This window comes from Sceloporus undulatus, chromosome 1, assembly GCF_019175285.1.
Source record: "Sceloporus undulatus isolate JIND9_A2432 ecotype Alabama chromosome 1, SceUnd_v1.1, whole genome shotgun sequence".
NCBI lineage: Eukaryota > Metazoa > Chordata > Lepidosauria > Squamata > Phrynosomatidae > Sceloporus > Sceloporus undulatus.
The window spans coordinates 371,088,075-371,114,608 of NC_056522.1; the positions used below are offsets into that span (position 1 = coordinate 371,088,075).

Below are 26,534 nucleotides of genomic sequence, written 5' to 3' on the forward strand. Positions count from 1 at the left end.
CAACCTGTGGGCCACAATCCCTTTGACGGTCAAACGTCCCTTTCACAGGGGTCGCCTAAGACCATCAGGAAACACTATTTCTGAAGGTCTTAGGAACTGAGATGAAAAGAATTTCATGGTTGGGGATCAGCTCACAACATGAGGAACTATATTAAAGGGTTGCTGCATTAGGAACGTTGAGAACCACTGGGTAGTGGGACAGAGAGAAGGGCATCTCTTGATGACCTCAATATTCTTGGTGAGAGAGATATGGTCCTTCAAATAGCCTGGACCCAAGCCGGACAAGACTCTAGTCAAAATGGAGGACATAATGCCTCTTGGAGGGAAGGTGGGAATGGAGGACAGGTCCTGGAAAAGGAGGTCAGCCTGGGATGGTTGGATGAAGGGATGGAGAGGGAAAAGTGAAGAGAGTCACCACCAACACTACCTCCATTCCTGGCTGCTGCAGCTGCTGCTGCTGGAGAAAGAAGAAGAGGACAACCTGCAAAGATGGAGAGGAAGAGGAGGCAGGTGAGGAGACAGAAGGATGGAGCAGGTGGGCCAAGAGGACCTCAGGGGAGGATGCTCTGGGGATGGAGGTACCACCTCTGGATCCAGGGCAACCTGGATGGAGGGATGGTTCCGGGTGATCAAGTGTCCAAACAGCAAAGGAGGGCAAGGCACCACAAAATGGACCTTCTGGAGGGAAGGTGGGAATGGAGGGCAGATCCTGGAAAAGGAGGAGGGCCTGGTCAGCCTGGGATGGCTGGAGGAAGGGATGGAGAGAGGAAAAAAGAGAGAGAGAAAGAGAAGAGAGTCCTCTCCAACACCAGCTCCATCCCTGGCTGCAGCTGCTGGAGAAGGAAGAGAAGGCGGAGGAGAGTGCAGAGAGAGAGAGGAGAGGAGGCAGGAGAGGAGGGGGAGAGGGATGGAGAGGTGGGCCAAGAGGAGGAAGGGGGATGCTCAGGGGATGGAAGCCAAAGGAGATGGAGGGAGGGAAAGGCCCAGCTGGGGCAGACCCAGAGCCCCTCCCAGCCCCAGGGGAAGGACTCTGGGGCCCAGCAGGCTCCCAAAAGGAACCCCCAAAGTCCCTCCAGCTCTCAGGAGCCCCCCAAAAAGGCTGCTCACTCTCTAGAGTCGCCATGCTGGCTCCTGCAGCAGCTGCTGAAACAACACCTCCTTCCTCTTCTTCTTTTTTCCTCCTTCCTCTCCTCCTTCTTCCAGCAGCAGCAGCAGCAGCCGCCCCCCCGGGAGGCGGGAGAAGGTCCCCTCAATGCTCTCTTCCCTCAGGAGCCCCTCAGAAGAATAGAGAGAGAGGGGGGTCTTTTGCAGCTCTCTCTGGCTCTGGCACAAGAGCGCGCAGGCGCTCACCGGGAGGCAGCCCTGGCTCAGCTCAAGGGGGGAGGGGGCAGGCGTCCTCCTTTTCCCGGACGCCTCCGACATCCCCCTGGACTCCTCTCCCAGAGGCACACCCCCCCCCCAATGCCTTCCATTTTGAGCAGGGCTAAGGAGTCCCTTGGGTAACCCATCATTGCTGGTTTTCTCCTTGCATCGAATCACAGAGTTGGAGGAGACCATCCAGTCCAGCCCTATTCTGCCAGGCAGGAACTCACCTTCAAAGCATCCCTAACAGACAGACAGACTCTATTTAAAAACCTCCAAGGAAGGAGACTCCACTACACTCCGAGGAAAGAGTGTGTTCCACTGTCGAACAGCCCTTACTGTCAGGAAGTTCCTCCTAATGTTCAGGTGGAATCTCTTTTCCTGTAGCTTGCATCCATTGTTCTGCGTTCCAGTCTCTGGAGCAGCAGAAAACAAGCTTGCTCCCTCCTCAACATGACATTCCCTTCAAGTATTTAAACAGGGCTATCATATCACATCTTAACCTTCTCTTCTCCAGGCTAAACATCCCCAGCTCCCTGAGTCGTTCCTCATAGGGCAAGGTTTCCAAACCTTTCACCATTTTTGTCGCCCTCCTTTGGACACGCTCCAGTTTCTCAATGTCCTTTTTGAATTGTGGTGCCCGGAACTGGACACAATATTCTAGGTGGGGCCTGACCAGAGCAGAATACAGTGGCACTATTACTTCTTTTGATCTAGACACTATACTTCTATTGATGCAGCCTAAAATAGCATTGGCCTTTTTAGCTGCCGCATCACACTGTTCACTCATGTTCAACTTGTGGTCTATTTGGACTACTAGATCCCTTTCACACGTAGTTTCATTCAGCCAGGTGTCACCCATCCTATATCTGTGCATTTTATTTTTCCGCCCTAAGTGCAATACCTTACATTTCTCCGTGTTGAATTTCATTTTGTTAGCTTTGGCCCAGCTTTCTAGTCTATTCAGGTCATTTTGAATCCTCTGGGGTATTAGCTACTCCCCCTAGTTTGGTGACATCTGCAAATTTGATAAGTATGCTCCCAATTCTGTCATCCAGGTCATTGATAAAGATGTTGAATAGCACTGGGCCCAGGACAGAGCCCTGTGGGACCCCACTGATCACTTCTCTCCAGGATGAAAAGGAGCCATTGTTGAGCACCCTTTGGGTTCGGCCAGTCAACCAATTACAGATCCATTTAACAGTTCCTTTGTCTAGCCCACATTTTACAAGCTTGTTTGCAAGAATGTCATGGGAAACCTTGTCAAAGGCCTTAGTGAAATCAAGATATACTATATCCACAGCATTCCCTTCATCTACCAAGCTGGTAATTTTATCAAAGAAAGAGATCAGGTTTGTCTGGCATGACTTGTTTCTCTGAAACCCATGTTGACTTTTTGTGATTATGGCATTGCCTTCTAGATGTTCACAGACTCTCTGTTTAATGATCTGCTCCAGAATCTTTCCTGGGATTGATGTCAGACTAACTGGACGATAATTGTTGGGATCCTCTTTTTTACCCTTTTTGAAGATGGGGACAATGTTTGCCCTCCGCCAGTCTGCTGGGATCTCTCCTGTTTTCCAGGAGTTTTCAAAGATTATTGCCAATGGCTCCGATATTACATTTGCCAGTTCTTTTAATACCCTTGGATGGAGTTTATCTGGTCCCGGAGACTTAAATTCATTTAGATTAATAAGGTGTTCCTCTACTATCTCTTTACTTATTCTGTGCTGAAATTCCCCTATTCTGTCCTCTGCTCCATTATCCTCAGGTTGAGCACCCTTTGCCTTTTCTGAGAAGACTGAGGCAAAGAAGGTGTTGAGTAATTCTGCCTTTTCTCTGTCTTCTGTTAGCATTTTGCCATCTTCTCCACGAAGTGGCCCTACTGTTTCCTTCTTCTTCCTCTTGCTGCGGACATATCCAAAAAAGCCCTTTTTATTGTTCTTAACCTCTCTAGCAAGCCTGAGTTCATTCTGCGCTTTAGCTTTTCTGACTTTACCCCTACACATGCCTGCTATTTCTTTAAATTCCTTTTTTGTGATTTCCCCCTTTTTCCATTTCTTATACATGTTCCGTTTCAAACTTAGCTCGGTTGAAAGTTCCTTAGTCATCCATCCTGGTTTCTTGAGACACCTCCCATTTTTCTTTCTCACTGGAACTGTTTGAAATTGTGCCTTCAGTATCTCCCTTTTGAGAAAGTCCCATCCGTCCTGAACTCCTTTATCTTTTAGTATTTCTGACCATGGAATTGCCCTCAATACTTCTCTAAGTTTACTGAAATCCGCTCTCCTAAAGTCTAGGATGCGTGTCTGACTATGCTTGGCTTCTCCTTTCCACTGTATTACAAACTCCAGGAGAACATGGTCACTTCCACCTAATGATCCCACCACTTGCACCCCATTAACCAAGTCATCCTTGTTGGTTAGGATCAGATCTAAAATAGCTGACCCCCTTGTTGCCTCTTCCACCTTTTGGACCATGAAATTGTCTTCCAGGCAAGTGAGGAATTTGCTAGACCTTGAGGATTTGGCTGTTTGACTTCCAGCAAATATCAGGATAGTTGAAGTCGCCCATCACTACTACTACATCTCTCTTTTCTGACTGTGTGGTCACCTCTTCTAGAAAGATATCATCCAATTCCTCAGTCTGACTTGGGGGTCTGTAGTAGACTCTCACCGTAACATCCTTGTTGTTTCCCTCCCCTTTAATTTTTATCCAGATGCTCTCCACCTGGCTTCCATGATTGATGTCCTGGATCTCTTCACTGGTGTAAATGTCCCTGGCATACAATGATATTCCTCCTCCTTTCCTGTTTGGCCTATTTCTCTTAAAAAGGTTATACCCCTCTATTTCCACATTCCAATTATGAGACTCATCCCATCAGGTTTCAGTGAGGCTATTATATCATATTTGCTTTGTTGTACTAGGAGTTCAAGTTCATCTTCCTCATTTCCCATGCTCTGTGCATTAGTGTAGAGACATCACAGCCCATGGGTCCCCTTTACTTGCTGCCTGTGCAAGTTTTTTTACCTCCCACTGTTGGGTCCTTGCACTTATTTTATAATAATACTTATTTATTTATACCCCGCTCTTCAGCCAAGGCTATCAAAGCAGCTTACAATTTGTTAACTAGACATTTCCCTGCACTATTTGTCTTGTTTCCTCTATGTCAGTTTGACTATTTTCTCCATCCCTTTCGCCTTCCATAATATTGTCCCTCCCCCACGTAACTTTTATTATTTTTAAATAATAAAATTTTTTAAAATGTTGACATTTTGATTTTTTCAAAAATTCTTGGGCCTCTCCTTTGTCCTCTCTTGAGCTCCACCCCACTCACACTGTCTTTACAGCAATTTAAACAAACAGGTGAATGCCCTAGCCCATTTCTGGGTTTGTTATCCACACTATACATCAATGCACATTGATGCAAATTTGGTTGCTCACATGTGAAAGCAGTCGAATAAAGATGGAGTCGATGATGTGAATGCATTTAGAATACTTCCAAGCCATTCAGCGTTTTATCCTGGGTCTATTCAGGTCTGTTCGCATCAGTTATTTACTCTACTGATGATGCGGATGTTTTTTAAAAAATTTGTGGGGAAAAACAGTATCAATTATCTTGGGAGTCATTCATACGTCTTTTTTTGTACTGGAACAATGCAAATATCCTCTCAAAAATTCCGGTTTTGTTCACACTTTGAAATGCATTTCTTTGGGATTTTAGCAGGAGCCGGCCAGTTCTGGGCTTGGTCTTTGTGGTCTGATCGGGGAGGGGAAGAGATGATCCTTTCCTCCCAAGAAGCTGCCAGAAGCCAGCCTAGAGCAATGGGTGTTTTGGAGGAAAGGGAGAGGAGGAACATCTCTTCATAAATCCAGACGGGAGGTGCCTTGTCCCTGCAAGGAGTTGGCAATGCAAATGAATTTGAACTGCATTCAAGGAATGCTGCTTTTAACTTAGTTTCTTCTCATCATTATTCACACTGCAAATGATGTGACTCATGTTTAAAAACTTGGGGGAAACCCCAGTTTCAAATATCTCAGGTTACATGGGTTTTGAAGTAGTTCCCCCCACCAACTGATTTGTGAGCATTTGCGGTATGTATGAGCAACAGAGATACAACCCAAATTCATCCTAGAGTATTTTCACCATGTGAATAAATCCCCCAGATTAAGTGGGTTTTTGGCAGCTCTCCCCAATTTATTGAATGCATTCGGGACACGTGTGAACAATGGAGATTCAACCAGGATTCAGCCTGGATTATTTTCACAGTGTGAATAACCATTAAGATATGGAGTAATGGATTCAAGCTACAGAAAAAGAGATTCCACCTCAACATTAGGAAGAACTTTCCAATAGTAAGAGCTGTTTGACAGTGGGGTATGCTGCCTCTGAGTGCAGTGAAGTCTTCTTTGGAGATTTTTAAACAGAGACTGGATGGCCATCTGTCAGGAGAGCTTTGATTCTGTGTTTCTGCATGGCAGGGGGTTGGAATGGATGGTCTTTGGCATCTCTTCCAACTCTCGGATGCTATGATTGTATACCAGCACTGTAAACTGTGCGTGGAAATGGTCAGGTTGCCAGTAAAGCTGTTCCACCAAGAGTGGTATATGCTTCCTATAACCAACCAGGGTCAAAACTCTGGTTGCAAAATTTAGGACCTGCTGAAGTTTTTCTATGGTTTCCAAAGGCAGACCCAAATAGAGTTGTATCCTGAAGAAGGTGCAGGACATTACAAGTGGATTTTGCTATACAAAGCAACCAAAGTCAGCATGCTGCTATGGGAATACCGGGGGGGGGGGGGGGAGCACCAAATGCAGCATAGGTCTACTGCAGACTCAAAAGCTGCATAGCATGAAGAAAATATATTCGGCATACTGCTCATCCAGAAAATGCTGATAAACTGGGCAAAAAATGGCCTCAAGGATGGAAAAAAATTATCATAAATTCTGTAAGCCCACAGATAACATCTACATTACTGAAAAAGTAGTCCAATAAAATCACACTTAACACTCCATGCAGTTATTGGCATAATTTAGACACAAAACAAGAACAGTTTAGTACTATGCATTCAGGTACCCCACATAAAAACTGTGGTTATTCCAACAAGTATCAATTGTGTAAATTATAGTTTAAACTATAATTTAATGAAACAATAAACTATGTTATGTTTTATTAAAGCAAGTGTGTTCTTGTCAAACTGGCCTGACATAATGACAAGCGCAGCAATTTAAATTTGAAAGCAAATTCCTCTCCTCCTTTGGTTGAAACTATGATTTACTGTTATTTCTAAACCAGAGGACAAATCACTTTTTATAATGGACCACTTCCCACATGTTTCTGCAGGAATATTGAAAGATTCAAGAGCACAGGCAAGTATCTAAACCACCACTCACTTTTGAACCTTGCCATTTTCATCACAGAATATATTAACCAAACAGAAAAGGGGGGGGGGGGACTGCTTACCAGTGACATTGACCCTAGGTTTCAAAAGCACAAATGTCAGAAAAGTTAAAGTGCAGTACACACTCAGGCTTGCTAGAGAGATTGAAAACAATAAACAAAAATGATTTGGATGAAGGTATATTGGGCATGCTTATCAAATTTGCAGATGACACCAAATTAGGAATTAATAGTCCAGAGTACAGAAGCAGAATTCAAAATTACCTTAACAGGTTAGAAAGCTGGGCCAAAACTAACAAAATGAATGTTAACAGGGAGACATGAGGATATCATAGTTCGGCAGTAAAAATGAAATGAACAGATATAGAATGGGGGACACCTGGCTTGATGGCAGTACATGCAGAAGTATTCTAGGAGACTTGGTGGACAACAGGCTGAACACGTTGGGAATACTTTGACTGTGTATTCCTGCATGGCAGAAGGGGGCTGGACTGGATAAGCCCTTGTGGTCTCTATGATTCTATATAGCTATGGAAGCAAAAATGACTTGGGCACAACGAAAATTACATAAAAATAATTTAATTAACATACCTATTTTACATAATCACTTATACAAGCATCAGGAGCAGTAAAAGCATTCTTCCCTTTGATTAACATGGTTAAAATATTTTTTAAAACAAGATGTTTTTAACCAAATATTGAATATGAATAAGTTGTTCCAATTTTACATACAGTAAACATTACAAAGCCATTTCTATGTGTACGTATTTATGTTGGCACAGAATGATGAAATTCTCTCTGCAACATTCAAAACTATGTTGCATCAAATATACAATATTATTTCCTCAAATATAAACTCTTAACTGATATGCCTTGGTGAGTTTTTTAAAGGAATGCAGTTTACAGTGTTGTCCTAAGCCACCTGCTCTCCAGCTGAAATCCCATTTCATTCACACTAAGCCAATTCACACATGATGTTTTCCATCTGGATGGAATCTTAACAAGTCCTCTTCATCTTAGTGGGTATAAAATCTGAAAATAGAAATACAAAAAGAAGTTATCATCCAAGAACTCAGCACGCAGTAGAAACAAGACCATTGTTATATAGTGCAAAACTGCCCTATTTTGTAGACACCAAGAATAAAAAGGCCATAGTTGGTAGGACCAGGCTGTCTAGCTTTCACAGTAGCCTTCTGAGACATCTCCAAGCCTCACTATTCTCCACTGCTCTGCTTATGTCTTGTAGATTTAGGACCATGGCCTCCCTAGTTGAGTCTATCCATCTAGCTTGCCGTCTTCCTCTTTTTCTACTGCTTTCAACCTTCCCTAGTATTATTGTCTTTTCTAGTGAGTCAAGTCTTCTCATGATGTGGCCAAAGTACAACAGCCTCAATTTGATCATGTCTTTTTGGCTGTCCATGATATTTTCAGCATTTTTCTCCAGCACCTCATCTCAAATGAGTTTATTTTCTTTTTATCTGCTTTCTTCACTGTCCAGCTCTCACATCTGTACAAAAAACCCTGGTGGCACAGTGGTGAAATATCAGTACTGCAGCCACAATGCTGTGAGTTCAAACCCGCAACCTGTCCTGGACAGGGTCACACTCTCCCTAAAGGATGAAATACGAAGTTAGGAGTACTCCTGGATCCGTCTCTACAGTTGTCATCTCAAGTAGATGCGACGGCCAGGAATGTTTGGTACCAACTTCGGTTGATACGCCAACTGTGTCCCTACCTGGACCAAAAGGACCTTGAAGCAGTGGTACACGCACTTGTAATCTCTCGTTTAGATTTCTGTAATGCACGCTACATGGGGCTACTTCTGTACCAAGTTGGGAAGCTTCAGTTGATTCAAAATGCAGCAGCCAGATTGGTCACCGGAACACCTAGGTCTGACCATATAACACCAGTACTAAAATCTCTTCATCGGCTGCCGATTACCTTCCGGGCGCAGTACAAAGTGTTGGTCATTACCTTTAAAGCCCTACATGGCTTGGGCCCAAGTTACTTGAGGGAACGCCTCTCCCTACACAATCCACCCCACACTCTCATAACATCAGGAAAGCAACTACTGGAATATGCTAAGACCAGGTTAATAACAACTTCCCACAGAGCATTTACTGCCATAGCCCCCAAGTTGTGGAACGACTTGCTGGAAGAAATCTGTCTTTTTACCACCTTAGATGCCTTTAAGAAGGCACTTAGGACGGTTCTCTTCCGGCAGGCTTTAGGCTTTCTAGTGGATAATCCAAAGTGCCCTATTTCTAGAGCTGGGATGAAGGAAGGCATTCTTGGTAGAAAAGCTTAATATTCTTCAGTGGGACAATGAAGGAGGGCCAGGAGATTTATTGTGACTAGCAGTTCTGTCCCGGAATGCTGCCAACACACAGCTGATAAGAGCCTGCTTGCAAAAGGAAACCACGCTGAGCTGCCAAGAAGCAGTTCCTCAAGCAAAAATGCCAAACGACGTCCAAATAAAATAAACCACTAGCCAGTCCAAAGTTCAGGATTACAGAGAGCAATACTACCTGTCCAGTCCGAGGTCAGAGGGTTGGTCAAGGTGTCTGGTCCAAGGTTAAGGATTCAAAGGCAGTCAAAGGTCTAGGAAACCAGAACTCAGATCCAGCAGCTGCCACTAAAGAGAACCAATAGACTCTGACAAGAGACCTCAGCATCTGCCAGGTGTCTTATATCTAGCTCCCTTATCACAAGCTGCTGAGTGGCTAATGAGCATTTCTCAGCAAACCTCCTAGAATGCTGAAGGCACGCCCTTTCTGATCTCTTCTGGGTGAAGGTAAGAATCTCAATGCTCTGCTGCCCAATGGCGTGTTACAGACCGCGATTTAGTACGCGCTCTGCACGTACTAGGGTTAGAAAGGGGCGTGCTAGGGTTAGGAAGGGTCTTACCTTCTTAACCGGCCCCGTCCCTAGCACGTGTCAAGTGTGTAGTAAATGGCAGCGCCCGTCCACACGGGCGCCACCATCTTAACATCTCGGACACATAGCGTCCAGATGTCGCGCGGTGGAAGTGATGCTGTGAATGCGCGCCTCGCGCCGCCACTTCCAGGTGCCAAGAAGAAGTGCCATTTCAGCGCTTCTTTTTAGCTGTGCCGGGAAGCCTCGCGGTCTGGCCGCTGGGGCTTCTCGGCGCAGCTAATGACGGCGGCAGCAGACCGCCCGTTTTTGGGCGGTCTGTAACGTGCCTATGTCTCCTGAGTCTGGAACTTCTACTGGGGCAAGGCTGGGTGGTTGAGACCCAGGCTCCACTGGAGAAGATCCCATAGAACTAGGGTCTGGCTGAGCCAAATCCACTGAGGCTGGGAGAGCAGAGCTGGGATCTCATAGGGCAGAACTGGGGACTGGCACAGCCTCAGGTTCCTCCTGTACCTGGCGATCTGAGTCCTCCTTGTCGTCCTCCAAGTCCTCCTCGTGGCTGGCCATGACAAGTTCACAAACAGTAATCTTTGGGTGGGGGAGATTCTGGCAAAGAACTGACCCACTAGCCCACACAGTAATTTCTTCCCCTCTCCCTAATTCCTAACTGCGCCCTCATCGTGCAGTGATTAAATGCCAGTACTGCAGCCATAAGGTTGTGAGTTCGATCCCAGAGCTCCAAGGTTGACTCAGCCTTCCATCCTTTCATAGGTCAGCAAAATGAACTTGTTGATAGAAATTGGCTTACAGATTGTAAACTGCTTAGAGATTGCTGACTTCACTGGAAAGCTATATAGAAATGTAAATGCTATTGCTATAACACACACCAACATACCCTCATCAGAGTACTGGTCAATTTCTTCTTCTTCTTCTTCTTCAGCATCATCCTCTGCTATCGTAGGCATGCTCAGACTCATGATACTTTGCTCCCCTGTAGGCTGCAACATGGCTGCAAGGATTATAGTAAGATTAAAGAGAAATTATTTCCAGTTCATTTCCATACTCAAGTCAGCAGCTCATACATTCTTCAGGCATCCTTTTACTTCTGATCTTCTGTTACATGGGAAAAGAGTTAATTTCTGCTGTCAGTATCTTGGATAAACCCAAATCCTATTGTCAGTCCTGATTACAGGCAATCCAGTGAGCCAATGGGATTTATCTATTTATCTTTCTTTCTTACTCCACTTCTCTCCCACCACAGGACTCTATGTGTTAACTTAACATTCAACAATTGATTTGATGGGTATGAGCTACTCTAATTGGGACCAAACAATATGTTTCAGCCCATAGTGTTGGTAAAAACTTTGTATCATTTCAGAACTCTGCCTTTTCTGTCTCTCTGTTTTACCATCTCACCTTTACAAGATACGTATTATTTTTCCTTATCTATAATGGCCATATTAACTGTTGACAAAACGTTTACAGAACCAAGAATGCATATTTAAACCATAAGAGGTTATCTTCTAACATTCTATGCAAAGCTGTTGCCTGAGAAATCAGGAAAGAAACTACAAATAATGTAGTGAGACCCAGCCTGTAATTCATGTTATTTAAAAGTTATGGCTAAATCAAGCTTGGTCCTGTTCACCAGACTCCATGGCCAATTAGGAGACCTTTTCAGGTCAGTATGCCATTTAATATCATAAGTACAAAGAGAAGTCTTACAGATGAACATCTTCTCCAGTGGTTCATCACAGAAGATGGCATTGCCCTGGTATTCATCACAGAAGAAGGTACTGGCACCTTTCCTAAAGGCAAAAGCAATCTATTTCTTTGCTTTTAGAAGTCAGGAGCTGAGGTAGTAGAGATATTCTTTCAGTGGATTTATCAGAACATTTATCCTGTGGCTTCACATTCAAAAATAAATTTATGTCAGATGGTAGATATACTGGCGGGCAGCAAAACCCACAATATGCCTTCTGTCATTGGTATGCATAGAACTTGCACTTAAGCCCTTACACATGATTGCTCCTACTCTTCTCTACTGATGCTTAAGATGGCTGCCAGTACAAAGCCCATGTATACTCCACATGATCACCAGAAGCATGGGGGACAGGAGGGAGAATGGGAGCAGCCACACAGACAGGAAAATTCACATAATCTTTCCCATGGCATATGAGAACTCCCAAGCCATATGATGGTTTAGTCTGACCCATGTTTGGGCAATACGGTATAAGCCAAGGAAGATAAATCCTGAAGAATTTTGTGTTTCTCCAATTTACAAGGAATCCTGCATGCTAAATACATCTTTACTTTACGATCCCAAGATAAGGAGTAGGTGGGTGTGTAAACAAAACAAAACCACCATAAGTTTACAGCACAGTCCTATAAACTGAGTGCATACAGCCTGAGGGCAGGGAACCGTCCAATTAATAAGATTGTATGTACAGCACTGTGTAAATTTACAGCGCTTTATAAATAAAGGTTAACAATAAATAATAATAATAATAATTAACAGGAAGGTGACAGGCAGGATAATACATTCATCTTTTTCCAACAGACGCAGTATATAAGTGCATCATGACATACCAACAAAATACATATAATGAAGGTGCCAGAGCACCTCAAAGGGAAAGGAGTTCTATAACTGAGGGTCCACCACACATTCATGCATTACAACTCCTATAAACTTATCAAAGTAGCAGCACTGATAACAGAACCTCTGCTCCTGCTTTTACTACCCAGAATAGACTGTAGGAGAGAAGGTGCTCTTAGAGTAGGGCCCTACGTAATTTATGTTACAATAGGCACTCTGAACTAGGCTAGAAAGCAAAGTATCAACGAATGCAGGTAGTAAGGAACTTCCCCACCATACTCCTTGATGCAAACTACCTCTAGTTTTCAGAGTTTCATTTTTCCTTCTTGGTTGTAACTTCTGTCCAACTTTTTTAGCTCTAGGTGATGTCTTTTTCCCATGATCTGATCCCGATTCAGAAGACTCTAGCTTAACTTGACGATGTCGTCTTGACTTGGAAGCCTTTAAAAAAATTAAATAAGCTACAATGGAAGCTAGCTCTAAGTAGTATATATACCAGTTTATACAACAATTATCAAATTGTATTGTGGGGATTTATTCATAACTAGTATTTGTAAACACTTACTGAAGCAACTGTAGAGTATGATCTCGATTTGATGTCAGCTAATGCTCTGGCTCTTTCAGATCCCTGAGAAGGAAAAGATCACCAGCATTACTTACACTTTTCCCTTCTATACAGCTCCTACCTTTCTTTAATTCCTCACCCACCCCAAATTATTATTATTATTAATTATTATTATTATTCATCTTGACCAGTCTCCCTTCTCCTCTATCTAGCAATGTTTTTAGCAGCATCAGCACTGGGAGGATGAGAAACAAGTCATGCCAGACTAATCTGATCTCTTTTTAAAAATAAAATTACCATCTTGATAGATGAAGGGAATACTGTGGATATAGGATATCTTGATTTCAAGTAAGGCCTTTGACAAGGTCCCCCATAATATTCTTGCAAACAAGCTAGCAAAATGTGGACTAGACAATGCAACTGTTTGGTAGATTTGTAATTTGGTTGACCAGCTGAACCCAAAAGGTGTTCAACAATGGTTTCTCTTCATCTTGGAGAGAAATGATCACTGCGGTGCCACAGGGTTCTGTCCCCAGCCTAGTGCTATCACTTTATCAATGAGTTGGATGAAAGAATGGAAGGCATGCTTATCAAATTTGTGGATGGCACCAAATTAGGAGGATAGCTAATACCCTAGAGCAGTGATGGTGAACCTTTTACAGGCCGAGTGCCCAAACTGCAACCCAGACCCCACTTATTTATTGCAAAGTGCCACGTCCCTCTGGCTTTCTAGTAAGAAACTCTAGCAAACTCTGTGCTAGGGCGACAGCATGTTTGCCCACAGAGAGGGTCTGAGTGCCACCTCTGGCATGCGTGCCATAGGTTCGCCATCACTGCCCTAGAGGAGACGGTCAAAATTTAAAATGACCTTAATAGATTAGAAAGCTGGGCCAAAACTGACAAAATGAATTTCAACAGGGGGAAATGTACTGGGTGTGTGTGTGTGTGAAATGTACAGCTATAGGATGGGGGAACACCTGGATTGACATCAGTACATGTGAAAGGGATCTAGGAGTCTTAGTAAGCCACAAGTTGAACATGAGTCAACAGTGTGATGCAGCAACTTTAAAAGGCAATGTAATTCTACGCTGCACCAATAGAAGCATAGTGTCAACTGGCCTTTTTTTATGATGGAGAAATCTATCCATATTCTTTCCATATTATGTCTGCCTCTGGTACCAAATTTTCTGTTTAAGAAACAATGCCCAGGAACATGTCTACACACGATACAATTAAGCTAACCATTTTCATTTACAGTTGCTTTTCAGGAAACAGAATGGCCTCATTTCAATAGTTTGCCCACACAGATGTTCCTCTAGGGATAGGGACTTCCATTTCAGAACTTCAACCTAAGGGAGATTCGCCCTACCAGGGCAACAGCAACTGTCTCAAGGTCAGCTGCATTGTGCATATGACTGGCTTTGCACAATTTCCTACTCCTAGGAAGGGGACAGAATTGCTCTCCAAGACAGTTCCTGAACTCTTGGTTTTCTGTTGTAGAGCTAACTGCATAAAGGGCCTCTTATGCTAGGCTATATTATTGTCATCATGATTTTCTCCCAAAATTAGGATTTGAGAAAGCTTACAATTTTAAAGATGAACAATACAGATAAAACCTACCTCAAAATGAAGATTAAATATGGAATTAAACTGTTCACAGTATTCATTAATATAATAAATAATGCAACATACATTACAAGCATTTCTATAGTGCACTATGCTGATGTTGTGGCCTACAAGCTGCCCCACAATTTCAGACATCACAATAAGCAAATTTCCTTACTTCCGACTCTTGTGAAGAATGTCCTCTTTTAGCTGTCCCTTCTTCAACTGTAGTAGCCAAGAATGACTCCTGAAAAATACAAGATTTCACCATGAAAGATGACAAGAAGACACAGGCCTTGGTCTAGAGATGGCCTTGTTCTAGGCAACTTTGGTTGAAATCCAGCACTGTCCCAGTATGCACTACTAGCATGGGGGAGCTTTCTCCCCACCACCACCACCTCTCCTTCTATGACACCAAAAAAGGGATCCCATCACCAACAGTAAGCTTTAAGGGTACAAAGAAGGCTGGGTAGACTCCCAATCCCAAGTGGAATGATACCATTAGCTAATGTTCAATTTATGCCAAATAATGCAAGCAAATCATGAAATGGATGGAGTGTGTAGAATGCACAAGTGGCTCTGTACAGGATGCTGGCCAGGGGATTGGCTACGGTACATAAATGGAAATGATGGTTGCTCCCCTGCCCCACAAATAGTACAATCCATCATTAGCTTCTGCACACTAAAGTGTATCTCTTTGGATCTATCTTTTGCAACAAGGTGGAATAGAAAAGTAGCCACAAACATTATAAAGCAGTTCTAAACATTCTGAGTTACTCTTGTCTGTCATCATGATTTGGATGGCCATCAGATTTAAAGCCCTAGACTGCCAGTGTTGTATAGCAGCCTCAGTGTTGGACTAGGATTCTGGGAGATCAGGGTTTGAAGCTCCCTTTGGCCATGGAAACTCACTGGGTGATCCTGAACAAATCACCTTCTCTCACCCTCAGAAGTAGGCAATGGTAAACCCACGCTAAATAAATTTTGCTAATAAAACCCCATGATAGAGTTGCTATTATGTCAAAAACAACTTGACAGCACACAAGAGCAACTAAAGCCCTAAACCAATTCCTGCCCGTATCTTTTCAGTTTCATTTCTAAGCAACCATCACACTCAAGACTGTATTATCTACATGAAAACACTTCTTTAATATTTGTACTGTTTAATGCAGCACAGTGGGAGGCTAGAAATCTTTAATTCATGCCTCCTAAGTAGTCCAAGGACTCATAAAATTAAAGGCATGCATTCATTTCAGTGGAAGGAATAAATAATTGTGTCCCCACATATTAATGTACATGCCCCATAGATCCCTAGAACAAAGAATATGCAATGCATAAACCAAGACTGCACATCCAAGATGCATAAAGCAGCATTCTCAGTTATAATCCCAGTGAAGAACACCTCTCTTCAAAACTTACCTGGGCTTTTTTAGGAGAAAAAATGTAAGACCTGAGCGAACAAATCTGGCTTTTGGTTATCATGATTCAGCCACTGCTGGAAACATCAATGTATTCCTTGTGTGGTTGCTGTTACTTTCTTTTGTGCTGTTTGACTTACCTGAGAGATTTGTCTTTAGGGTAAAGTACATTACATATTTAAGTGACTGATTCCAACTTCTAAAAAAGAAAGGGCTTTCAAGTCATTTAAATAACCTCAAACAAAACACAAGCAAAGTAAGATTACCTACCATCTTATTCTTCTGCCACTGCTCATATTCTAAAAATATGTTCATGAAATTGGTTGGGAAGTCATCTTTTATTAAATTAATAGCCCTGTCTGGTTGAGATTGGTCTCTGGAGATAAGGCACTTCATTTGTTGATAGTGTTCATGAACATTCTTTGTTTCCTTAAAATGATAAATATGTGTGTCTGTCAGGACAACGTTTCTAGTTACACAGTGACATTTTCCCAATTCCTGACAATAAAAAAACCTGAACATCCCATAACGAATGCGCCACTAAGAACTGAGACTCTTGTCATATTTTTCATTACTCTTCATGCCCTATTGTTGCTGTGTTTCTGCTTCCTTGGCTTTCATGCTAATATCTGTGTTTACTGAATCCTGTTGTAGCACAAGTAGAGTTAACACTTATTTACATCTGATTGACGTCTCAATGGACCTACTTTAGTTAGGACTACGAATGGGATTGTAGCCACCATATTTAATCTTCATCCTATCATAATGCTGGATTTATGCATTACACCCATATGCTTTCCAGTAGGAATAAAACAGAGTTCCAGAAAAGAATGCACTGAGATAAGATATTGGAGTAGCAGGTTGACCAGGTACAATAGTGACAATGCTACTTTTTAAAAAAAGCTCAAATAATGAAAGATGGCTACAGTTGGATTGGCTAGAGAATCCCTGTTCAAATTTTATTGCATTTATTGCAGATATGCTTCTGTTTGTGTTTGGATTTCTCAAGCCCTCCTTCAGCATCCTCCCGTGGTAATGCTGCTAAAAAACTTCTAGCTAGACAAAGGACATGGAAGAAAGGGGGGCTTGGCAGGCATAGAAAGACCTGTTGTCTGAGGTATGCCTGTACTTCTATGAAAACAATTTCTTGGATTTTACAGCAAATCTTTTGTAGCATTTCCCTTTATCAACAACCTGAAACAGATGTAATACTGTAACCTGGCTCTCCAAACCAAGGGAATATGGAAAGTGTGCTTTGACCACATAAACTGTACCTGGCTCTCCAAAGCAAGGGAACATGGAAAGTGTGCTCTGACCACATAATTTTAAACTCTGGTTAAAAGTGCAATTGCAGCTAAAGCAAACTTTATCCTATAAAGGGAAAGGGGGGAAATTCGTACAGGAAGAGAACATTATCAGCTCACAAACGCTCCTAACGTGCTAAAATACATAGATAAGGGAAACTCCAGCCTGCAGGAAGCCCAGAAGATTCTTCTCCTCTTGCCAAGGCTCTGCCCCCTCCCTCAAGCCTCAATCAACTAGAGAGATTAATGTCAGGCAACCTGCATTTCCCTATGAGAAAATAATCTGCAGGTAGGGGGACCCCACTGTTATCTTCAGAATGAAACCAGAGATACCATCTGGCTTCCTGACCACCCCACTTTCATTCCCCACTGCAGATGAAAGCAGAATGGGGAAGGAACACCCTTTTAATCTTGTATAAGAGTGGAGATAGCATAAGCATGCCTTATGAAGCAAGAAACAGAACTCTGTGCTGCCTTAGCCATGGAGAAAGGGGAAAGCATTTCTGAGGATGAGAAGGGCATGAGATTAGGCACACTGGCTTTAATCTGGGTAGCATACCATAATTTATTCTATGGAGCCCAGGGGATCACAGGTCAGATCTAGAAAAACCTCTGGTTCCAGATGATGGCTGTCCCCACCACCACACAATCTGAACAGCTAGTAGCTCAATCAGATGATGAGCAACTTCAACAGAGCAGCCCCCATCTCAGCTGGAACTGATGGACACCACAGAGGTATGTCCATCATTTACAGGGTGCTAGCAGGATAAGGATCAATAGCAAAGAAGCCAATGCCTTTTAAATAGGAAACATAAGGCAATCAAGCACCTGATATCTCAAAGTGAAGCTGCTATAAATCCCAAAGTAGCTGCTAGAAGGTTTTGTTGTTCACAACTGTTTGTTCTCCCTGACTTTTGTGGGCTTCCTGCTTGTGAATTTATTTGGATTCTTGACCTCTAGACTGGCTTAGGTTTTATATCTCTTTGCTCCTTTCCCCTGTAGCTCTGGTTACTGTGATACTTGGCTTCTCATGATGGATTTTGGAATGGCTGAGACCTTGCTACTGGGCCTCCACTCAATTGTTGATTCCCCATATAACCTGTCTCTCTTGGCACTGGTGGCCTTTAGACAGAGGACAGAAGGTTACCTGGGCCCCCAGCACCAATCTCCTTCCCTACTCCTGTCCTGATCAGACTGAAGAGACTACAAATGTTTTGACCGTACCAGGTTGTGTAGCAGGTTCACAGAAAACATAAGTGGGGGCAATTTTGTAAAAAGCAATCCATGAGACTAGCTTTTTCTAGGACTGACTGATGTACTAAGCTGTGAAAACTAAAAAGTGAAACATCTGCTCTAGGTAGGTACTGGTAAAACATACAATTAAAATTCAGGACACTTTTTTTTTGGTAAGCCAACACACAGTAGAGCATGTAGACAGAACAGCAGTATTTTTAAATTTATTCCTTTACTACAGTTGTTGCAACACATTATATGTGGAAGACCACAAATTAATACCTGTAACAAGAGAAAACAATGAATAGATAAGGACTTACAAAAGAAGCTGCCATACAACAGCATTTGTATGGCAGTGGTAGAAGAACAAAATAATACTGTATAATGATACCTCTAAGAACTCCTCTGGGTTAACCATGGCAACTCGATCAGTTGGATCCCTAAATTTACTCTTCATCTCAGTTTTATCATGCATGTTCTTTTTTGTCCTAAATGAAAGCTAAACAGAGGGTCATATCAGGATTGAAAAGAAATAAGGGAAAAGTTCAATATTCAAACCCAGCAACTTAATGTAACTCCACTGACATTTCACACATTATCACATCACGAAAATCGTTTCGACAAAGTATGTACTGCTCTTCTCAGAATCATAACAAGGTAAATATGTCTTTAGAACAAAATGTGGCATCAGGTAGTCATAAAGAAATCTACCAAGCTCCTAGAAAATGAGAGCAGCCAAGCTGTTTTTCAATTACAAATATGATATAATCATTTCATGCCAACCAACCCTTAAAGTGACACTTTGTTCTACACTATCTTGTATTTTTAATTAAATAATAAATTGTAAAAGTACTTCTCAGTATTCTATCACCTTTCCAATGTCTTTAAAACAGAAGTTTGTCAAAGTGGAGCCATGCACCACAGGCCGTCCCCAGGGACGTTTCTGTGGCCCCCAGGGGACAAAAATACTTTTTTACAAAAAAATAAATAAAATTAAAACTGTTTTTCCTACCCAAAATGCTCCAAAATGTTCACTGGGGGCATGGGGGGCATTTCTACCCATTATGTCGCCCCCCTCAGGCCAATTTAGGCCCAGGAGATGCCTTTTTTGAAACCCAAAACATAATGAAATGTCTCTTAAAGGTGTTTGGGGAGAGGGAATAATTTTTTTGTGGGGGAGCAGGGGCACAACCTCCTAGCCTTCCACAGTTGCCCGCTCCTGCTTTAAAAAATTACTCTTCCCCTTATCCCAGGGATTGTTGATTCAGAATAAGGAGAACAAAGATCTACCAGCCCTGGTTTTTTTTCTAACTCAAGCTGCGACCCACAAGGCTGGGGTGTCTATTTCCATCTTCTGTATTTACCCCTTCCAACTCAGCACCTAATTCCAATGGTTTAGCAAACTAGTTTTCCCATTCACTTATTATGGCATAAAAAAAGAAGGAATGGCAGGCATCTCCCAAACAATTTTCATCAGCAAATTCCTGGAATTTTCCCTTTTCTCCCGGGGAAATCCAAGTCTAGAAGAGCATTTAATACAATGGAGACATCTGAAGGCTGGTTCAATTGTGAAAGAAGAAACAAACACTCTATACCCATCCAACGTTTCCCTACACCATATTACAAGGGAATATGTATTAGTATTACAAGGGAAACCCAAGGACCAAATAACAAAGCTGTACAGCGCGCCCTTCCCTTACGCAGGGGATCCGTCCTGGACCTCCACCCCCACCCACTGTTTAAGGGAAATTCCATGAATGCTTGAGCCCCATTGAAAACAATGGGGCTTGTACTTTTGGTGCGGCATGGCACACGTGCCATTGCCTTTTCCAGCGCGCAGCTTTCAGCATACGCTGAAAGTCATGAATAGCACATCTGCATATGACCTGGGCACACTGTATTTACTGCATAATATCTAGTTCTGCTTTATTGTCCATGTGACAATAAGGCATGTGATGTTTGTTAAAGCAAAGAACATAACCTGAAGCACATGTTTGATAACAGAATGGTAACAGAATCTGCTTCTGCTTGAAGGAGGGAGCTCCAGGTACACATCAAGGCAGAAAGAAAGACAGAATTCCAGATAATGAAACGCCAGCAGTGCTCTTTGCAAGTTACAAACAAAAACTAATTAAAGATTTGAAAACTCACCAATTTTGGCATTGCCGTGAAATAGAATGCTTTGTCCGTGCGAAGTTTCCTGAAGACATAAGCAGCATCATAATGTTGTGCATCTAACAGTTCCTGCTGGAATTTAATGACTTCTGCCCAATCCTTGAGAGCAACCCTGATCTGAAATAGAAATATAGAACTATTTCCTCAAACTTAAATCAGAAACATAGCCTAAACACAATGTTCACATTAATAGCCTATATTGCTAACTGAAAGAAGTGAAATACACTGCTGCTGTTGCTATGGAGCCTCCAAGTCATTTCCAACTTGTGGTGACTCTAAGGTGGGTATTCTGGTCACCAATTATTCAGAGGAGGGTTTGTCTTTACCTTCCTCTGAGTTGGGAAAGCATGACTTGTCCAGTGGCATCACTGGGGGGGGGGGGGGGCGGCGTGTGTGGTCTGCAGCACGTGACGTCCTAACTGGGGGGGGGGAGGGGGTCACCACTGCTCCTCAAAGACCTACCCCCTTTGGCAGAAATGGGATGTGGCATTCACCCACTTCCCTTTAAAATGCTTTAAGACATGGCGGGAGTGGGGTGAAGTTCAGTGGGAGGAGAGAGGATCCAGATTTTTTTAAATTAAAGTTTTAAATTTCAAAATTTTTAATTTATTTTGAACCGATTTTTTTAAATTATCCTTTTTAAATTTTTCTTTAAAAACATCACATTTTATCCAAATCTTCACTATATATATGTAAATACATTTAGGTTGTGTATATCATATTGTAATTTGAAGGTGTAATTTTAATTTGCTAGTTGTTTATATTACAACTATTAGCATTACATTTAGTGATATAGGGGAATTATGATTTATGATTAACATTAGTGCAGAAAAGCATTACTAAGGATTCTGTATGGTGTGAAATGGGAAGTGGTTAATGGGGGCGGTGACACGATGAGTTACTCACTGGGTGGCAGCAACCTTAGTGATGCCACTGGACTCAAGGTCACCTAGTGGGTTTCCATGCCGGAGCAGCAATTCAAATCCTGATCTCCACAGTTGTAGTCCAATGCTCAAACCACTACCTCATACTGCCTACCTATCAGCATTTAAATACACACAACTAACAACTCCTCCTTGCTGATGCAGCAAACCTAAACTGCAATATTTCAAAACAGGGATCATTGGAACTCAGTTAACCAAAAGCTCCCTGATGCAAAATGTTCATTGTAGACAAAAAGCTATGAGATCAGAAAGAAGAGTTCTCACTAGACTTCTCTGAGCTATACTGTTTTTCTTATAGGTGGGAATTTGCTCTAAGGAGCAGTCAAGTAACACCCCCCCCCTGCCACTGCAACCTAGGCTTAAGCTCCATTTTAAGTTTTATATACTGGTCTGTCTGCTGCAACAGATTTATATACTGGTCTATCTGCTGCAAAAGGTACCAGAAATAATCTTTTAAAAAACATTAAAGATATAAATATAGACATAAGCAGTGGAGATATCAAGCATGTCAAATGGTCAAACTATTTATTTTATTGCTTCATTTATTATTTTATTTAATTAATTTATATGCCACCTTCCTCCCAGAATGGGATAGAAGTCATGATTACTACTGTACTTCTACAATCACAAATATAAAAAGTCCACTAGGGATAAAACTAACAAGCTTTGTTGTTGTGTGCCTTCAAGTTGGTTCTGACTTATGGAAACTGTAAGACAACCCTATTGAGGGTTTTGGGATTATTGGTGTGTGGTTTTTTTTTTTGGGGGGGGGGGGGTTGGCAAGGTTTGTTCAGAGGGGGTTTGCCCTTGCTTTTGTCGAAGGCTGATAGACTGTGATTAGCCCAAGGTCACCCAGTTGGCTTACATGGCCGAGTGGGGATTCAAAACTTGCTCTCCCTGAGTCCTAGTCACATCCACTATTAGATCATGCTGGCTCTCTGTATCCCAGTAGGTTTTTAACTAATTTAAAAAACACGGAGAGTGATTATTATTATTATTATTATTATTCAACATGATATATATATATATATATATATATATTCATCTTTAGAGCATCTACACTAGCAGAGTGGCATAATGCTTAGGAGTGTTTCACTGGGACTTAAGAGTCCAGGCTCAAGTCAACAGTGGGTCATGGAACTCAATTGGGTGCCCTTGGGTCAGTCAATCTCTCTGGTAGCCTAACTTTCTTTACTGACTGTTGTGAGGATAAAATGGAGAAGCGGAGAGCCATGTATGCCATCTTGAGCTCACTGTAGGAAAGGCGGCGTGGTATAAATTTACTGAAGATGGAAAGAAAGAAAATGACCAAGACAGGCTGAGATACCAGATTGCCTGAGACCACTTGCAATGAATTTACAATGAGAGCCTGAACCCATGGTTTTTCTCACCTACAGCTCACATCCCCACCTACTATTACATAAATCCTATTTTAAACTGCTACGGTTACTTCGTTTCTATTACTACAGCAAACAAAGGTCAGCAGAGATAGTAAGGGATTGAAAGGAAACAGGTTAAAGCATGACATACCTTCTGCTTTGGTTTACACAACTGTGTGTTGTACAATCCATACAGAAGATAGAGGGCCCCAACTCGAATCTGGAAAGTGTACGGAGGCAAGAAGTACGGCCACACCAGAGCTAAAGCCTCTTTGGTGAATTTAATCTGCTCCGGAGTCCTTATTTTACCACTGGACAAAAGAGAATAGAGAGAAAAATCAGGGGAAAAATAAGTTAACCTTAGTATTACAGAATAGCTCATGTTAACGGCAGAAAGAAAGTGAAGGGGGGTACAAAATCCATCAGGAAATACAAGCAGTGTAGAAGCGTTGAATTTTAATGGTAGTAAGAAAGTCTGAAGACAGGGAATGTGGTTCAGTTTTTCAGGCAGCATCTCCCTGCATCCCCCACCATCAGCTATGTCTGAAGCTGCAATACAGCAGTATATGGAAGCCTACAAATGGTTCCCCCCCTCCGTCACCACGCAAGAGAGGGCAGAGAAAGAAAGTGTAAAATATAAGCCCACCTCAAGCAACTATCGGCATCTATACCAGGATCAAATCCCACCCTTCACTTTCCATGAAGCCTGCATAGCTATCTCTATATTTATCTTTGTAATTGCAGTGGTCCCTCTACTTTCTCTGGGGTTAGGGGTGAAGGGCCCCCGTGAATGTGGGAAAACTGCAAATTAAAAAAAGACACCATTCTTTTTAATCTAAGAGAACACCTCTCTAGGAATCTCCAGGTCCTCCAATGCAACTCTATGGCCAATATCTGCCAGACGCTGATCACAGCCACATGCTGGAGGACCTGCAAGAGCCTAAAGACGTTTTTTCTCTGAACACCTAGGTTTTCCAGCATAACTCTATGGTCAACTTCCAACAGATTTGCGCTGGAGGACTTAAGAGATTCCTAGAAAGAACATATTAATCAAACCTGCAAGTCATCAAATCCACAAAAGTCAAAGCCGCAAATGTGAAGGGAAAACTGTATTATTTTTCATGTTCTGCATCATCAGCTGCAGTTTACAAAAAAGGAAGAAATACCCCATTGAACACACCATAAATATGAATACAACGCATAGGTATGAAATAAGGGATAAACTCAAGAGTGGGCAAAAGGCAGATCAAGATCCACTGGTTGATCTCAGGACAATCTGACGCAGAACAAGACTCTGAGCTCCCAATGCAATCCAGCAACACCTTGAAGAAGGGGTGCCCACGCGTCTCCCTGAAATAACCCTTGAGGGGAAATACATATAAGACGGTGTCTTATTTCTGGGGGAACATGGTAATGCAGTTTGAGTGTTGGACTAGGAGTCTGGGGACAAGGGTTTGAGTGTTGCTCAGCCACGAAACCCACTGGGTGACCTTAGGCAAGCCACTCTCTCTCAGCCTCAGATGTGGGCAATGGCAAAAAAACCCTCTGAAGAAACTTGATGTCTTGAATGGCATTCCTCTTGGGCGAGCCACTCACTCTCCACCTGAAGTGGAAGGGAATGGCAAATCGCTTCTGAAGAGCCTTGATCTGTTTTGAACTGTATTATTCAGCATCACAGGGCAAGGCAAGCCACACTCTCTCAGCCTCAGAGGAGAGCAATGGCAACCTCCCCCTTAAGAACGTTATGTTTTGAATGGTATTCCCTTGGGCCAGCTACTCTCCCAGCCCCAGAGGAGGCCAAGAGGAGGCTGAACGAGGCCATGTGTGAAAAGGGATCTGGGAGTCCAAGTAGACCCCAAGTAGCACATGAGCCAAGAGTGTGATGCGACAGCTAACAAGGCCAATGCGATCCTAGGCTGCATCAATAGAAGTATAGCGTCCAGATCAAGGGAAGCAACAGTGCCACTCTATTCTGCTATTCTAAGCAGCATTTTCGGGAGGGGACGCGAAAAGGGACCCACTAGAACACAGTGTGGAAGCGCTGCTGCCTCCACAAGGCGGCGAATTCCTCGAAGCGGACGGTCTCGGCCTCCTGGAAGCGCCCGAGCAGCGCCTCGCAGTCGGTCCTCAGCCCCGGCCAACCGCTCATGGCTGCAGCCGCTCCGAGAGGAGGAATGCAAAACAAACCGGCTTCCCTTCCCTTCAGCAAGTCGGAGCTCTGGAGTGCGCATGCGCGGCGCAGCTGACCAATCACAGGAGACCAAGTTAACCCGTTCTCTGCCAATTGCGTCGCTCCCAATCCTCCCGCTTCAGAACTCTCGCGACGTTTCGGCTCCCTTTTAAGAATTAGAGCGAGTGGGCGGAGCTACAGCCGATCAGGGCGACGGCCCTCCCTCTGGCCCCGCCCCCCTTATTCTCTTTTTTAAAGAGACAGACACATTGTAGCCACTAGGCAAGTACTGTATTCCCCAATGATATCCTATGGCCAAGTCCCCTCTGGTGCCACAACAAACTACAGTTCCCAGGATTCCCTAGCATTGAGCCAGGGCAGTTAAAGCAGTCTCAAACTTGATTCTCAGTGCTAGGGAATCCAGGGAATTGTAGTTTATTGTGGCACCAGAGCTCTCTGACAGAGAAGGCTAAATGTCTCCCAAAAGTACAGTTCCTAGGATTCCCTAGCACTGAGCCAGGGCAGTTAAAGCGGTCTCAAACTGGGCTATTTCTGCAATGTGTTTTGGGCCTCAGACAAGAGTTCTCTCCACAGACCCTGAAATGGCCCACCCTTCAGAAAACATGGCCATCCCTAAGAGCAGCAGGGCCACAGGAGCAGCTCCAACAACACCTTCAGAAAGTTGTAGGGGAAAATCCCCAAAGGTGGGGCCCCTGAGAGACAGTGAGAGGTAGTGGTTTCAGCACTGGACTGTGACTCTGGAGACCAGGGTTCGAATCCCTGCTCAGCCATGGAAACCCACTGGGTGACCCTTGGGCAAGTCACACTCTCTCAGCCTCGGAAGAGGGCAATGGCAAAAACCCCTCTGAAGAAACTTGATTATGTTTGGAATGGTCTTATTCTTGGTCCAGTCGCACTCTCTCAGCCTCAGAGGATGGCAATGGCAAGCCCCCTCTGAACATATCTTGCCAAGAAAAACCCCATGATAGGGTTGCCTTTGGGTTGCCATGTGTTGGGAACGACTTGAAGGCACACAACAACAAATGGATGGGGTCAGCATAAGTTGAGAGCCAGCTGGGATGTGTTTGCGCATAGACACATGCAATCCAACTATTTGTGCACATCAATGCGCATGCCGGTCTGTCCGCCTTCAAATCCCCCATTGACCCAATTAATTTCATAGGGTTTTTCCTCACGCAAGGAATATTCCAGAGGTAGTTTTGCCAGGTCCATCCTCTGCAAAATGGCCTAGACTGAGAGAATCAGTGGCTCCCTGGTGAATCAACACCCGGGTCTAGGGCTGCATCCATACTGCAGAAATAATCTGGTTTGACCCCACTTTAACTGCCATGGCTCAATGCTATGGAATTCTGGGAACTGTAGTTTGTTGTGGCACCAGAGCTCTGCGTCTTAGTCGTGCTCAAAATGGGGGACATTTTGGAATTACCCTGGACAGAAGGCTGGAATGGAGGATATGTCCTGGAAAAGGAGGACTTCCTTGGAGGGGG

General features: G+C 43.3%; 1 protein-coding gene across 2 annotated transcripts; it reads right to left on the reverse strand.

Annotated features, from left to right (window-relative positions):
* Nucleotides 1-7,045: 7,045 nt before the first annotated feature.
* Nucleotides 7,046-25,123, reverse strand: SNAPC1 (small nuclear RNA activating complex polypeptide 1). Of its 2 annotated transcripts, XM_042451886.1 has the most exons (11): nucleotides 24,878-25,123; nucleotides 23,008-23,167; nucleotides 20,510-20,650; nucleotides 18,750-18,857; nucleotides 16,092-16,250; nucleotides 14,582-14,650; nucleotides 12,799-12,861; nucleotides 12,530-12,674; nucleotides 10,533-10,646; nucleotides 9,292-9,398; nucleotides 7,046-7,795 (listed from the first exon to the last, which is right to left on the reverse strand). In XM_042451886.1, exons 1-10 carry the CDS (start codon nucleotides 25,003-25,005, stop codon nucleotides 9,319-9,321), a joined length of 1,167 nt encoding a protein of 388 aa, XP_042307820.1. In that variant the 5' UTR covers nucleotides 25,006-25,123; the 3' UTR covers nucleotides 7,046-7,795; nucleotides 9,292-9,318. The 2 variants fall into 2 exon arrangements, with proteins under 2 accessions (XP_042307820.1, XP_042307829.1); XM_042451895.1 differs by lacking the exon at nucleotides 9,292-9,398 and having other exon boundaries at nucleotides 7,051-7,795; nucleotides 24,878-25,115.
* Nucleotides 25,124-26,534: the final 1,411 nt, after the last annotated feature.